Here is a 15,897-nt window from a genome sequence, read left to right as displayed (position 1 = left end):
TAAAGAGTGGGCAGAGGACCTAAACAGATATTTCTTCAAAAAGGACATACAGATAGCCAATATGCATAAGAGAAGATGCTCAACATCACTAATCACAAGAGAAATACAAATTAAAAACAAAATGAGATATCACCTCACACCTGTCAGAATGGCTATCATCAATAAATCAACAATCAATAAGTGTTGGTGAGAATGTGGAGAAAAGGATACTCTCATGTTCTGTTGTGGGAATGCAGATTGGTGCAGTCACTGTGGAAAACAGTATGGAGCTTCCTCAAAAAATTTAAAATGGAAATGCATTTTGACTCAGTGATTCCATTTTTGAGTGTATATCCAAACACCAAAACACTAATTTGAAACATGTATGCACCCATGTGTTATTTACAATAGCCAAGACATGGAAGCAACCCAAGTACCCATCAGTAGATGGGTGGATAAAAAAGTGGTAATACGTGCATGCAATGGAACATGACTTGGCCATAAAAAATGAAATTACACTATTTTTGGCAGCATAGGTAGAACTAGAAGATATTGTGGTAAGTGAAGTAAGTCAGACAGAGAAAGACAAATACCATATGATTTTACTCTAAAGAACAAAATAAATAAAAAACCAAAATTAAAATAGACATAGATACAGAGAACAGACCGATGGTTGCCAGAGGGGTGGGAAGTTAGTGGTCAGGTGAAAAAAGTGAAGGGATTACAAAGTACTAACTGGTAGTCACAAAATATTAATGGAGATGTAAAGTACATCTCCATGTACAAGTACAGCATAGGGAATATAGTCAATAATATTGTAATAACAAAGTTTGGTGTCAGGTGGGTATTTAAAATATCAGCAGAATCACTGTGTGAAGCATGTGATTGTCTAACCACTGTGCTCCACCTTTGAAAATAATATAAAATAGTGTTGAATGTAAAATGTAATTTAAAAATAATATTTATGCTATTACTACTACTACTACTACTACTACTACTACTACTGCTACTACTACTACTACTATTAGTAATAACATCCCTGACCTTCTATGTGACAATGGTGCCTTTGACTGACTATCATATGAGTATGCTCCCCAGGTGTACCTTATCAGAAGAAAAAATGAGTGGGAATCCATGCTGTCACCTTGTGTCCAGTGAGATGTAGCTGGAAGATATTGTGGGGGATAAAGTTAGTCATGGACCCAAACCTAACTAGTCTCTGTGGTACTCATACTGACACTCACACTGTAATACTGAAGATTTATTGAAGACAGCAGGCCAATAATTTCCTCCAAGTAAAAACTTTTCTTTATTTAAATTAATGGCTTCTAAAATCACTAGAATTAAAAGTACACCAAAATTGTGAATGGGTTTAACCCAGAGAAGGCAGACCAAGTGTGCTGCATTTTGAGGGACATATGACAGTTAAGATTTTGCCAAGTGTCTGAGAGTGATCTGCAGAGGCAGCAAAAGTAATGAAGTGCAAGGTTTGCAGGGCAGCTGGGCAGCTGTCCAGCTTCTTATCCTTGTGAATGATTCCATGTTTCAGATGACGACGTCTGTGTGCTTGAAAAAATAAGACCTAGAAAATTGAAAGCGAGTGACTTTGTACTAAATCTCAAGTGAGAACAGAGCAGATGCTGAATGACTAATTAAAAGATGACAGTGAAAAGGTTGACTTCTTCCATTCTTTGCTTCTTTAAAAAATAGTAACATGAATCTCAAAGCTGGGACTTAAAGCACACACCCAAGTTGGTCATCGTATGTGACAGAATGCAGGTGCCACATTTGCCTAAAAGAAGTTAGGTATTAGAAAGGCCAGTGCAGTTTTTGAGGTTCAGAATGAAGTTCCAAATAGTATTAGCAGGACCTAACTGTTGCATTCCTGAAGTTTTAATAAATGGTGGATGACTTATACTGGAATATTCTTTTCATCCTTCATATTTGATTTGACAGACTATGTAGAAGATGCTTCTTTAAGCAGACCAAGTCATGACTCAAATTCCTATTTGAATAAACATTTAATTTATCATAAATTTGGTTTAAAATATATGTCGGGGGGCTTTAATGCAGCCCCCCCCCCCCCCCGCCACCGGTTCCGCCACGGACGAAGAAAAACACTACCAAGACATGATCTGCTTGGGGAGGAAAGGTGGCCATTTCTCTCAAGGGGAGAAGGGCCCCAAGCCTCTCTCTCCAGGGGCTTTTATTAGGTTTATTCGCATAGGAATAGGATAAAGCTCATCAGTCATTGTCAGCCAGTAAGGGTTAAACAATACAAGATTTACAGAGAACTCTGAGGGCTTATTCTGAGTTACAGCCAATTAGTTAGAGGGCCATAAAACTTTAGGACTCATCTCAGGTCTGGACCCTTATCTCTTAAACTGAGGGTACAAATTAAGTAGGTTTCACAGGAGTGTATGTATTTTTGTTAGGCCTGATTCCCCAGGGAATCCGCCCCTCCCAGCACAGGACTGCACTGTCCTCTGTTATTGTTTCAGGCTTAACTCAGGCAAGGGAAGTAAGGCAGCCAAGAGATTAGGAGACTTCTTGCAGACAGAATGAGGACTGAGGCTATTTCAAAGCCGAGGGGCGAGGGTCCATAACCCCCTTTTTCTACAGCCCCCCGAGTCCTTCCCTGCGGGCCTCTTCCATGACCAGAGCCTGTCTTAGGTTGATCCTCCCTTGAGGATTCTTACCCGTCATTGGCTAACTGGCCAAGCTCAGGGCCAAGCAGGGTGAAGTGGGCAGAGGTGGTACACCTGCCAGGGAGACAAGCTTTGTCTCCTTAGTGGCTTATGGTCCCAACTCTGACTCAGCCTTAACCATGAGGGGTCACAGCCTCTGAAACCAGGCAGGGCGGTTCCCAACAAATATATTAAAATACAATTTGCTTCAAAAATAAGACCTGAAATCTCATTAAATAGCTAGATAAAATTAAAAGTATAGAAATATATGACTAGTATCAGTTTGTTGAAATTCCATAGTGTGTCATTGCACAGGCAACCTTCTTTTACACAATTTAATTTTCATAGCCCAACTTATTTTTTTAAGATTTAGGAATATGAATCTTTCTCCCAGTTATGATTTGTAGGTCTGCTTGTGAACTAAAATGAACAAACCAAAAAGACCACAGATATATCACATGAAAACCTTCTATGGCACTTGAGGATTTGTTTGCCTTACTAAGGTCTGCTTTCTGTAAAATGCAGGAGCAAGTCAGTCTCCCACCTGCTGCTAGCCTCCATATGCTGCTAGTATCTTCAGGGGGGATCCTTGGATTTGTAATGCCCTTAAAAAACAGCAAACTTGGGCTCATCATCAAGTCCATGAAGATTAGGGGAGACTCAAGATTCCTCTCCAGGGATTAATCGCTACTTTAAAACAATGCTGGATTTGAAAAGGAATTCTCCCAAGCACCAGTGCATTTATGTTGCCATTTCTCCACTGAGATAAATGAAAGAAGACACAATGCCAGTAAACACTATTCTTTCAAAGGAATCTTCAAAAACCAAACAATCTAGAGTACAAATGCCAAGATTTTTAAGTAGCAGGAAATATGTTGAGGCCTTCAAAATAAAATAAATTGCCTTGCTTATTTTGGCTGTGTAAATCTATTCTTTTCAGACTCAAACCAAATTTTTCACATGTAAGAAAAATTTTCCTTGTGGATTTATCTCAGATTCACACACCAGCCTGTCCTTTTGGGCCACCTGGTAAGCTGGAATATGCTAAGAAAATACAAATTATTATCTAAATCAGGCCAAAACAAATTTAACTGAGAGGAAATCAACCTTATAATAATGATATTTAATATTTTTCAAAGCCCCAAATAAGTAATGTTTAGAGTAGCCATCCTTCTTATTGTAATTAAATGATGTGATTAATAAAATATGGGGTAAGGATACTTAAACAAATTTCTAGTGGGAGAGAGGTACCATAAGTTTATCTTTGAGAATTGAATGAAGTCAGGAAGGAAACATGATTTTAGAATTAGCCTATGTAATAGCTTTGTGTCTCTTCTTCACCAGCTAACTTTCATCCTTCTTCCGCTTGGTATAGGTTCTCCTAGCCCTATGGCAAAAAAGCATTTGTCCTTGGAGACAGAAGTTCTTTTTATAACAGGCTTTGTAATTCATTCATGGTTGTCTGTTAAAATGGTTTTTCCCCCTGAGTGCATCACCCTCAAACATACCATCCAACTTAACTCTCTATTGTCATAAGAGGACCTTGAATTTGAAATTTAAAAATTGCTCTACTGCCTCTCAAATTGGAGATGAACACATTGAGGAGCAAGTAGCATTTTATTAACAAATACAAAGGAGCACACACTGCGGTGCTTGCTGTTTTTCATTTGAGGTGTCATTCAGTACTCACAACTCTGTGGTGTAGGTATTATTACAATTCCCATTTTCCAGAAAGAGAAAGAATAAACAATTTTTTTCAACATCACAAAGTCACCATTAGGTAGCTTCGAAGTCAGACATCAGAGTTGACTCAATTTCTAACAAATATCCTTTTACTCCTTACCTATGATATGAGGATCACTGAAAAACAAGCTTGCCTTTATAAGAAACAATAATAAAAAATCCTAAGACTGGAGAGCTTGAGTTAATAGGTTTACTTTCACTGAACTTGGATAATTTGGGGGAATGGTTATTTAAACCAGATGCTTTTCAAAACTGTAAATATAATAAAAGAAAAATTCAAATGTAAATATAGATACTAAAATTTAAAATTTTCTGTCTTAAAATTGTAAACTCAACAAGAAGAAAAGGAAGTTTCACAGTTTTATCTATTTTTAGGACACTGACAAATTTATAGGTTGTAAACTTAATGCAAGATATGCTTAGTTGCTACCTTGAAATAATTATTTTTTACACCAAGTACCTTTTTAATGTTTGCCTTAAAAATAGCAGAATATTGATATGCAATGTGATTGTATATCTGTTGTTACCCATAAAGATTTTAGGTAATAATATCATTTCTAGTTTGCATAGGTTTACTGAATTATATCCTCTTTCTTTATTGTTTTGTTTCCATAAGTATGGCAGGCAGTTGCTGCTTAGTTGTAAGCATGGAAGTCATTTGCCATAAGTAAGAATTTTCTTCCTTTGATGTCTTTGCAGTTACTATTCTTAGTATAAGTTCTAAAACTTCAGTTTTACAAGTTCAGTTTCTTGCACAGTTTATAAATAAAAATATTTGGTAGTGGTGTTTGTGTCAAATGTCCAAATGGAGTCTTTTAAGTAAATTTTCCTTTATAAATTTCATTTTAAATTACTAAATCAATTACTTTTTAAATCAATGCCACCTAAACTCACTTAACAAATTACAGTTATTAGAACATAGCAGTGTTCCAAAGCAGGTTGGGGACAGTGTGACAAGTTATCTGGTAAGCTCCCATTCACTAAGTAGTCAAATTTGACATGCTCCCCAATTCAACAGCTTCTCCTGAAATCCTTCCTCATAAAAAACATAGCTCAAAATTAACATACATTTTACTTCATTTTTTCTTAATTTTCAAAATTCTTATACTTTTCTTCTGTTGATTATGTTCCAGTGAAAGGTGAGATCATATGGTATTTGTCCCTCACCATCTGGCTTATTTCACTTAGCATAATGCTCTCCAGTTCCACCCATGGTGTTGCAAAGGGTACAAGCTCCTTCTTTCTCTCTGCTGCATAGAATTCCATTGTGTAAATATACCATAGTTTTTTGATCCCCCAAAAAAAGAAATTAAAAAATTTTTTATACTTTTCTAAATGCATATTGTTTTTCTCTGGAACACTTTAAAATAACTTGATAAAACCATGCTAAGTTAACACAACTCCTCTCTGAAGAGCAAGGTACACAGACCTGAAAGTTTCCCTTAAATGTGAAATTATTTTTTTTATGATAGTTTGGAAGAGTGAAAAGGGTCAAGTTCTGGCCATAGGGGATGAATGCCTCAGGAATTGTGGCACTCACATTCCCTAAACTTGTCTCTTCATGGCCAAAGTGTAGATTAGAATGCCCACCCATCAGGACTACAGAAATTTAAGCCACACACAGTACAGCACTGTGCATTCTTAGCAATTACTATTACACTTCCACACCTATTAAGGGTCAAGGCACTCAGAAATTAAAGAAAAATTCATGAAGTCAGATTTACCAATTCTTCATTTTCAAACTCCAGGTTATATTGTGCTGCTTCTTCTGTCACTGGTTTCTGAACGATGTTTCTACAAATGAGCCAGATGGTCAGACTAGCAATGAACATCCCAATATCAGGTACATACACTCTGATCCCATTGCCAGCATCAGCTCCTTTTAAGCTGTGAAAAGAAAAAAAGGGGGAGGAAATTTAATTGTTTTTATATTTCCACAGATAAACTACCATAAAGTATGTTTGAATCTTCTTAATGATTTAAAATAAGGGATACTTAGTTTCTGTTCTGAAGGTGCCAAAAGCTTTTCATTGACCTCAGAGTTTTATATAATCTAAGATTTAGGAAGGTCCCAGGGTTTCCCTGGAGTTCCAGAAATATTATAAAGAACCCCAAATCAATTCTCACTCTCAAAACATGCTAATAAATTATATTGTTATTAAATAAACCACCACATTTCTAGTCCAGATATGGGTGTTTGCACTCTCGCTGAAGCATTTAAAAACTAGACATATACTTGTAGCTAGGAGAGATTTTACCTAAGATATAGATTAAAGCTAGAAGGGAAGAAATACAAAAAAAAAGTTAAAGTAATCCTTCAATCAAGCACCTCTTCATTATTTGTAATTCTAAATTGATTTTGTTTTCCATGCTATTCCAAAAGGTAGAGAAGTCTGTTTTTTTCTTTTAGTCTTGGAGAACTAAAAGTGAACTTGGAATTAGAAGATGTGGGCTCCCTGCCAGTATGACGTCCAGGAGCCGCACTCCACCGGAGGACTTCTCAGAGCCGTGTTCTTCCTCGGTGTCGGAGAGATGACACTATTTGCCTTCTTTATCTCATTTGAGTCAAATAAAAGTGAATCAATGTTATCAGAAATAAAACTTGTTTAGAGACAAGAGGCATAAGATAAGAATGTATACCATGTAAAGATATATGTTTTTTCATATATACTTTATGTAATTAAATATATACTATATTAAATACCTATGAACATTACATGTATTATATATTTTGATAAAAGCATAAAGACACAACAAATCACAAGGCCTCCCTCACCTAGAAATAACCATTGGTAACATTTTGGTAAATTAAAAAGGTAGTAATAATGTCTACCACTACAGAGCAATTGCTTCATGCTAAGAGCTTAGCATGTATTATTTAATCCAACTAAGTACCATATAGAGTTAGGCATTATTATTTAACCTTCTGTTAGATATGAAAAAAAACTAAGGCTTAAAAAAGCAAACAAATTTTCCTAGTGTCATAGAGAGGGAAAAAACAGAATTATACTCAAGTTTCTGGAAGTCCAAATTTTATGCTTTCTACTACTGTATTCTCATGTATGTGTCCACATGGCCTCTGCTTCCAATCTCCCTTCTATGCATAGATGAGCACATTTAATGTTAACAAAACTAATCTCATCCTTTACCTATTGTTTTAAAAAACTAATTTGTTTAAATCATGAGCATTTTCATAGCTGATTTTCATCAATGAAAATCACCATTTTCATTGGTGATTTTGAAACATTATCATGCTCATGGTCAGTTAGTAGTATTTATTTAACTACTCAACTACTGTTGTATGTTTATCATTTTCATTTATTTGTTACTATAATACATATAAAAGTAAGTCTTAGGCAGTGTATTCTAATTAGGATATTCTAGGAAAAAATCTTCAGATCAATTTAATTTGCTTTTTTTAAAGAAAAAAAATAGGTCTGGAAGATGGCATGCTCTGCATAAGTCTCATTTTTACAAATGGCTCTAACCTTTTCTGAACCAGAAACATGAAAGTAATAAGAGATCCCCTTAGCTCCAAAAATAAAACAAACATGGTTGTATGTCAGAGGTTTTTTAAAATGACAAATTCCTTTCCTTTGGGACAAGTCTAAGAGAGTTTGGTTAAGAAAACCTCATCCAAACTAAATTTATAATGACTTTTGATGGTTGCTTTTATCATAGGAAAATGTAGAGATCAGTTGTACACTTTTAGTCTACGCCTAACGATCAAACAGCACAAGTGAGAATTAGTATCATTAGAATGAGAAGATAGGGGATCAAGATGGATTTGGTGGAAAAGGTTATTACAGCTTTTTCATGGAAAACAAAACAACTGGCATTTTATGGAAAGCACGAACTTAGTGAGTTTAGGGGGCAAAGAGTTCTTACAGGAAAGGTAACAGGAACTCCAGCTGTGGCTTCAGCTGCTTCTTGTACCACAGCAGAGACTTAGGAAGCCAGAGCAGAGCCTTATTCCTCTCCCACCTGTGGACTGCATTAACTCCCAATTTGCAAATAGTTCCTTTGAGACAACAAACAGCCTTAGCTTTGTGCTTCTAGGTCCCAAGAGACATTTCATAGCATACATATATTAAAGGAGTAAATGAATGCAGCTTGCAAAAGCAATTGCTCTACCTGCTGTGAGAAAATTCAGCTACTGGATCCAAATTGGGCTACAGTCCCAATTTAGAGTGGAATCATTAGGCCTCAGAGGTGCTAACCCATTGACTACTACTCTTGGCCTGCTGTGTTACCAAAGCAGTGCTTCATAATGCCTCCATTGCAGAAACAATGACACTTTGAAGAATCTATTGAAGACTGTGCATAATGAACAGGTCATACTCTAATTGATATGTCATTAGGGGACCGTCTTATCAATAAAAATTCCTTCTTCATTGTTCACACCAGTGTTTACTAAAGTACATTCATCAGAATGCTAGTCCTCAGAAATGCTGTGAATTAAAACAAAACAAGGCAAAACAAAAGAAAAAGTCTTGGGTCCAAAAGTGTTTGAAAATCATAATGCATATAACTATAGTAAAGTACTGTTGAGGCTTAAATAAATTTCAGGTTATTTAAGCCTCTGTTTCCAAAATTTATTTGACCACAACTGTTTCTTCAAAATTTTATCTAATATCTATTATATTCTTCTGACCTAGTGTTCATGGCACAGATTTAAAGAAATGTTGGGTCCAGAGGTGGTGTTTTCATATTAACTGTGAGATATGATTAAGACATTCAGGTGCAGAAGCTATAGTTCATGTTGGGAGCCACATGAGATCTGTACCTGGGAGAGGAGTCATGGCTGAAGGGGTAGATTTGAGAGTTTTCTTCTCACACAGGTTGGCTAACTCAATAGAGTAAATTAAAGTATCCAGAGACAGTGCACAGCATAGAGTAATAGATGTGTAAAGCCTTCTAAACTAATTATAAGTATACATTACTGTGCATTTAACAATAAATTAAATTTTGAGTAAATCTGCATTTGGAAACCAGGCTAACCAGATTTTGCATAGAAGTACTATTTTAATAAATAAATTAATAAGACCTAGGTATATATTTCTACATAAAATATTATCCTAAATATTGCTGCTTTCTAGCCATATGACAATTACACTTTTCATACATAAAAGCATGTACTAAATTGCTTAAAACATCATGTTCTCTCTTTTATATTTTAAATATATTTTATTGATTATGCTATTACAGTTGTCCTATTTTTTTCTCCCCTTTATTCCCCTCTTCCTGTACCCCTCCCCCCCACCATCAGCATTCCTTCACCTTAGTTCATGTGCATGGGTCATATATACAAGTTCTTTGGCTTCTCCATTGTCCATACTATTCTTAACCTCCCCCTGTCTATTTTGTACCTACCATTTGTGCTTCTTATTGCCTGTACATTTTCCCCCATTCTCTCCCCTCCCCCTCCCTGCTCATAACCCTCCATGTGATCTCTATTTCTGTGAATTTCCTCCTGTTCTAGTTGTTTGCTTAGTTGGTTTTTGTTTTTGTTTTTTAGGTTCAGTTGTTGGTAGTTGTGAGTTTGTTGTCATTTTAGTGTTCATATTTTTTATCTTTTTCTTAGATAAATCCCTTTAACATTTCAGATAATACAGGCTTGGTGATGGTGAACTCTTTTAACTTTACCTTATCTGGGAAGTACTTTATCTGCCCTTCTATTCCAAATGATAGCTTTCTGGATATAGTAATCTTGGATGTAGGTCCTGCCTTTCATGATTTTGAATACTTCCTTCCAGCCCCTTCTTGCCTGGAAGGATTTTTTGAAAAGTCAGCTAATAGTCTTATGGGAACTCCTTTGCAGGCAACTGTCTCATTTTCTCTTGATGCTTCTAAGATTCTCTCCTTATCTTTAATCTTGGGTAATGTAATTATGATGTGCCTTGGTGTGTGCTTCCTTGGGTCCAACTTTTTTGGGACTCTCTGAGCTTCCTGGACTTCCTGGAAGTCTATTTCCTTTGCCAGATTAGGAAATTTCTCCTTCATTATGTTTTCAAATAAGTTTTTATTTTCTTGCTCTTCCTATTCTCCTTCCAGCACCTCTATGATTCATATATTGGAACATTTAAAGTTGTCCCAGAGGTTCATTAGCCTTTCCTCATTTTTTTCGAATTCTTGTTTCTTCATTCTGTTCTGGTCGAATGTTTATTTCTCCCTTTTGCTCCAAACCAATGATTTGAGTCCTGGTTTCCTTCCTGTCACTGTTGGTTCCCTGTACATTTTCCTTTATTTCACTTTTCATAGCCTTCACTTTTTACTCTATTTTGCAACCATTCTCAGCCACTTCTGTGAGCATCTTGGTTACCAGTGTTTTGAACGCATCTGATAGGTTGGCTATCTCTTCACCCCTTAGTTGTATTTTTTTCTGGAGCTTTGATCTGTTCTTTCATTTGGGCCACATTTTATTTTTGTCACAGCTTGCCTGTTACATAGTAAGGGGTGGAGCCTTATGTATTTGCCAGGGTGGGGCAACCCATGTTGCTGTGTTGTGGCACTCTATGTGGGACAAGGGTCAGAGAAGGAACAGTGTCACTTGCTGAGCTCTCAGCCAGCTTTTAGTTACTTCCTCCAGTTTCCACAAAGAAATTGGGCCCTTCTGGTGCTGATTTCCAGGTGGGTGGATTTTTGTATGTTCTAGTGAGACCTGTGGGTCTCACCAATGAACTCTCCTGTGAAGTTGGGAGTTTCTCCTGCTCCCTCAATCCCCACAGGTTTTTTCAGTCAGAGGTGTTGAGGCTTTATTTTCCTGCACTGGAACCCTGGGTTGCATGGTCTGTCTCGCTCCCCTGTTGTTCCTTGTAGTTTATCCACACACAAATATGGGATCGCCTGGTCCACCAGCCATTGCCTCACCCACCCCCGTCCTCCAGCTGCTCCCTTGCAGTGTGTCCTCTCTGCTTCAGCTGCCCGACTCTGCCCCTCCTACCAGTCTGGATGAATGTTTCTTCTATAATTCCTTGGTTGTATGACTTCCATACCATTCAATTTTCTGGCAGTTCTGGTTATTTTGGTTTTTAAATTTGTTGTTGTCCTTCTTTTGGTTGTGTGAGGAGGCACAGTGTATCTACTTATGTCTGCATCTTGGCCAGAAGTTCCTTGTTCTCTTAAACAGTCAAACATTTCCATTCCAATTTTGTTATAGTCACATTGATTTTATTTGTTCAGAGTGATTATACTTCTCGAAAGGGTGCTGAGGAAACTGGAAATGGGGAATAACCTACATATCCTTCAAGAAGTCAATAAATAGACTAAATAAGGATATATCCATAAGATAAGATAAATACTATAAATCAATGTTAGTGTAAATGTATGTGTGACCTAGATCTACATCTATGTACCTCACAAGCATAAAGTTGAGAAAAAAGAAAAGAAAAAAAAGAAAGGAAGGAAGGAAGGAAGGAAATAGAAGTAGCAAACATTCAGAACATTAACCACTTAGGGACTTGGGCATAAAGAACTACATGAAAATAACAAGTATTTCTGGGTAAGGGAGAGGGAGAGGGATACAGTCAACAGTATTGGTAATGTTCAAGTACTTAAGCTGCTTGAAAGTTGGTTGGTAGGTAAAAACATATTATCTTTCATAGTCACGATGGTAATACTGTTTCCTTGTGTAGAACATATTTGAAAAGCATTAAATCAACTACCTTGAGTGGGAAAGATAGTGACCAACTGATGCCATAATGGTCATGCTCGTAGTTGGTCTGATTGACTCATTAATCAAACTCAATTACCATTTTCCTGTCAAAGTCTAAAGAAGAGTGAGATGAGTATGTACGTTAACAGGCAAATTACTTTTCTAAGTTCTTTCTCACTGACAAAATTACTTCTAAGGCCTTCCTAACTTTAAAATTTCATTATGACTAAGAAAATCCAAAATAAGAAGGCAGCAAGATTGAGATAAAGTTGGGAAAGAAGTACCTCATGGTTTCAGGAAATGCTGACAATGATCATCTGGGCATAAACACAACCACACACGCACCTTAAAGGGTTCAAGAAGAACACTCCCATTTTATGCCACTCTTTGGGGGGGGGCATGTCCTTTGGTTCATAGTTGATAGAAATATCAACTTCAATTGAATTCCAAAAAATGAGTAAAATATCAAATGAGCCTTATTAAAAGAATACAAACTATTAAAGTGGTTGGACCTTGCTCTCAGGTGGCCTCTGAAGTTCAGGCACTGAGAGTCGGTCTGCTTTTGTTTTTGTTTTCCTTAAGTTGAAGCATGACTCTGTCTCATTCGGCTTCATCAGTCATGCAGGTTTAATATGTCACTTTAAGAGCAGACAAATAAAGTGAATGTATATTGAATAGTAAAAGCAGTGAAAGACATAGGACTCTGATTTTAACTGCTTCCCACATATGTCTTAACAATAAGCATAAAAGCTCCTTTTTATTTAATATTTGACTTCATATAGCAAGTCATATATAGCAGGACCAATATATTTTATGTGAATGGAAAAAGATTCAGAGACTCTGGAAAGAAATGTAACATTTATTGAGAATCACTTTCAGTAGTCAAATCAAGGGAATCCAAAGTTGATGAATTAGAGACGCCAAACAATTAGCTCACTTCCATGAATTTTACTAATAAAATGGCAATTAAATGCCAATTTCTAGTTACCTAAAGGTATGAGTTGGTGCTGGATATTCAAAATACTTTGCACATTACTGGCTGGATTTGTGTGAGTATTTGACTATTTTAATCACTCACTTCATAGTGAGAACTTGCTATAACACATACTTCATTTTTATATCATTGTACTGCTGGCTTTTCATTTTGTTGTTTATGAGGTAGAGGGTCAATTGAGAGAGTGCCAAGGTCCTTGGTTTGACAGAGGACATTCACAGGATAAAGAGAAGAGAAAGGGAAGAAAGGACTAAGGGGACTGTCATGTACTCATCCTTGTGCACTTGGCTGCTCAGGAGTGTGCTACAGCTGGTTGGTTCCAGCCCTATGTTCAGTGACAATATATATAACTACCTTGAAATCAACCACAGTGGGAGTACTTATGTCATGGAAGTTGGTCAATGTTGCAAATTGTGTTCTTTTCCCGAAGAGAGCTGGTAGTTCAACATTTACTAAAAAACCAGTACTGTTGTCAAAATTCTAAAACACACAAACAAAAACCAAAATAAAACAAAGTGGTTGGACCTCACCCAAAACAGTAACAATAAAACTCACTTCTTTGACCATGTGACTCTATTGGGCAAGACTGTAAACAATACCCCAAAACCAATAACATCAAATCCAAAGTCCTCTACCTGGCATTTTTACTTATTTTCTCTGAATTTAAAAGGATATTCCATCCTTCCTCACAGTACGAATACCTACAGATCATCGTGTGAAGTCTCCAAAAAATTTATTCATAACTAAAGAGAAAACTCCACCATAACATTCATAAAAACAGAGCTGCACCACCCTGGGGGCACACTCTGAGTGTTCTACCTTCCATGTTAAAGACAAAACATTGGTCAAACTGCCCACCTGGTGAGCTACCAGGTTCTCTTGGAGGTGGGGATAAAAGTGTAAGATGAAAAACAACCAGAAATTGCCATTCTTAAACCACACCAGCAATAAATACATGTTCTCTCTTTTGTGAGTTACTGCATTGAAATACTTGGGAAAATGAACTAAATTAATTTTTCTGTCTTTTTTTTTATTGTTGCTCTAGCACAGTTGTCTCCACTTTCCCCACACCATGCTCCCCACCTCCAACCCTCAATCCTAACCCCTTTGGCTGTGTCCATGGATCCTTTATACATGTTCCTCGTGACCCTTCCCCTTTTTTTCCCCATTACCCCCTCCCACCTCCCCTCTGGATACTGACAGTTTGTTTCTTATTGCAATGTCTCTGGCTCTATTTTGCTTGCTTGTTTGTTTTGTTGATTAGGTTCCACTTATAGGTGAGGTCATATGGTATTTGTCTTTCACCCCTGGCTTATGTCACTTAGCATAATGCTCTCCAGTTCCATCCATGCTGTTGCAAAGGGTAGCAGCTCCTTCTTTCTTTCTGCTGCATGGTATTCCATTGTGTAAATGTACCTAGTTCTCTACTCCACTCATTTACAGATGGGCACTTAGGCTGTTTCCAGCACTTGGCTATTGTAAATAATGCTGCTATGAACACTGGAGTGCATAGATACTTTTGGATTGGTGTTTCAGGGTTCTTAAGGTATAATCCCAGCAGTAGAATTGCCAGGTCAAAAGGCAGTTCCATTTTTAGTTTTTTGAAGAAATTCCATACTGTTTTCCACAGTTGGCTGCACCAGTCTGCATTCCTACCAACAGTGCACTAGGGTTGCCTTTTCTCCACAGCTTCACCAGCAACTGTTGTTTGTTGATTTGTAATTATGGCCATTCTGACTGATGTGAAGTGGTATTTCATTGTGGTTTTAATTTGCATCTCTCTGATGGCTAGTAATGCTGAGCATCCTTTCATATGTCTCAGGGCCCTCTATATGTCCTCCCTGGAGAAGTGTCTGTTCAGGTCTTTTGCCCATTTTTTTAAATTGGATTGTTTGCCATCCTGGAGTGGAGCTGTATGAGTTCTTCATATATTTTGGAGATCAAACCCTTGTCTGAGGTATCATTGACAAATATATTTTCACATATGGTTTGTTCCCTTTTCATTTTGTTGATGTTTTCTTTAGGTGAGCAGAAGCCTTTTATTTTGATGAAGTACCATTTATTTACTCTTTCCTTTATGTCACTTGATCGAGGGGACATACTGGTGAAAATATTGCTGTGTGGAATATCTGAGATTTTCCTGCCTATGTTCTCCTCTAGGACTTTCATGGTGTCATGACTTGTATTTAAGTCTTTTATCCATCTTGAGTTTATTTTTGTGTATAGTGTAAGTTGGTGGTCAAGTTTCTTTCTTTTTTTTTTATTTTTGCACGTAGCTGTCCAGATCTCCCAACACCATTTGTTGAAGAAGTGACTTTTGCTCCATTTTATGTTCCTGCCCCCTTTGTTGAATATTTTAAAATTTTTTAATTTTTTTAAAATTTTTATTGTTATTCAATTACAGTTGTATGCCTTTTCTCCTCATCCCTCCATGCCATCCCAGCCGAACTCCCCTCCCTCCCCCACCTCCACCCTCCCCCTTGATGTTGTCCATGTGTCCTTTGTAGTAGTTCCTGTAACCCCCTCTCCTCACTGTCCCCTCCCCACTCCCCCCTGGCTATTGCTAGATTGTTCCTAACCTCTATGTCTCTGGTTATATTTTGTTTCCTTTTTTCTTCTGTTGATTATGTTCCAGTTAAAGGTGAGATCATATGGTATTTGTCCCTCCCGTCTGGCTTATTTCACTTAGCATAATGCTCTCCAGTTCCACCCATGCTGTTGCAAAGGGTATAAGCTCCTTCTTTCTCTCTGCTGCATAGAACTCCATTGTGTAAATATACCATAGTTTTTTGATCCACTCATTTGCTGATGGGCACTTAGGTTGCTTCCAGTACTTGGCT

The 15,897-nt window shown here is 37.1% G+C and overlaps 1 protein-coding gene across 1 annotated transcript in view; it reads right to left on the bottom strand.

Moving 5' to 3' along the window:
• PIEZO2 (piezo type mechanosensitive ion channel component 2) overlaps positions 1 to 15,897 on the bottom strand; it is a 504,531-nt gene that overhangs the window by 216,505 nt on the left and 272,129 nt on the right. The window contains exon 5 of the mRNA XM_045187937.3: positions 6,134 to 6,296. Coding sequence (XP_045043872.2) covers positions 6,134 to 6,296 — 163 coding nt within the window. The remainder of the gene's footprint in view (positions 1 to 6,133; positions 6,297 to 15,897) is intronic.

Source organism: Desmodus rotundus, chromosome 10 (genome assembly GCF_022682495.2).
Source record: "Desmodus rotundus isolate HL8 chromosome 10, HLdesRot8A.1, whole genome shotgun sequence".
NCBI lineage: Eukaryota > Metazoa > Chordata > Mammalia > Chiroptera > Phyllostomidae > Desmodus > Desmodus rotundus.
This window is presented reverse-complemented; position numbering and strand designations above follow the sequence as displayed.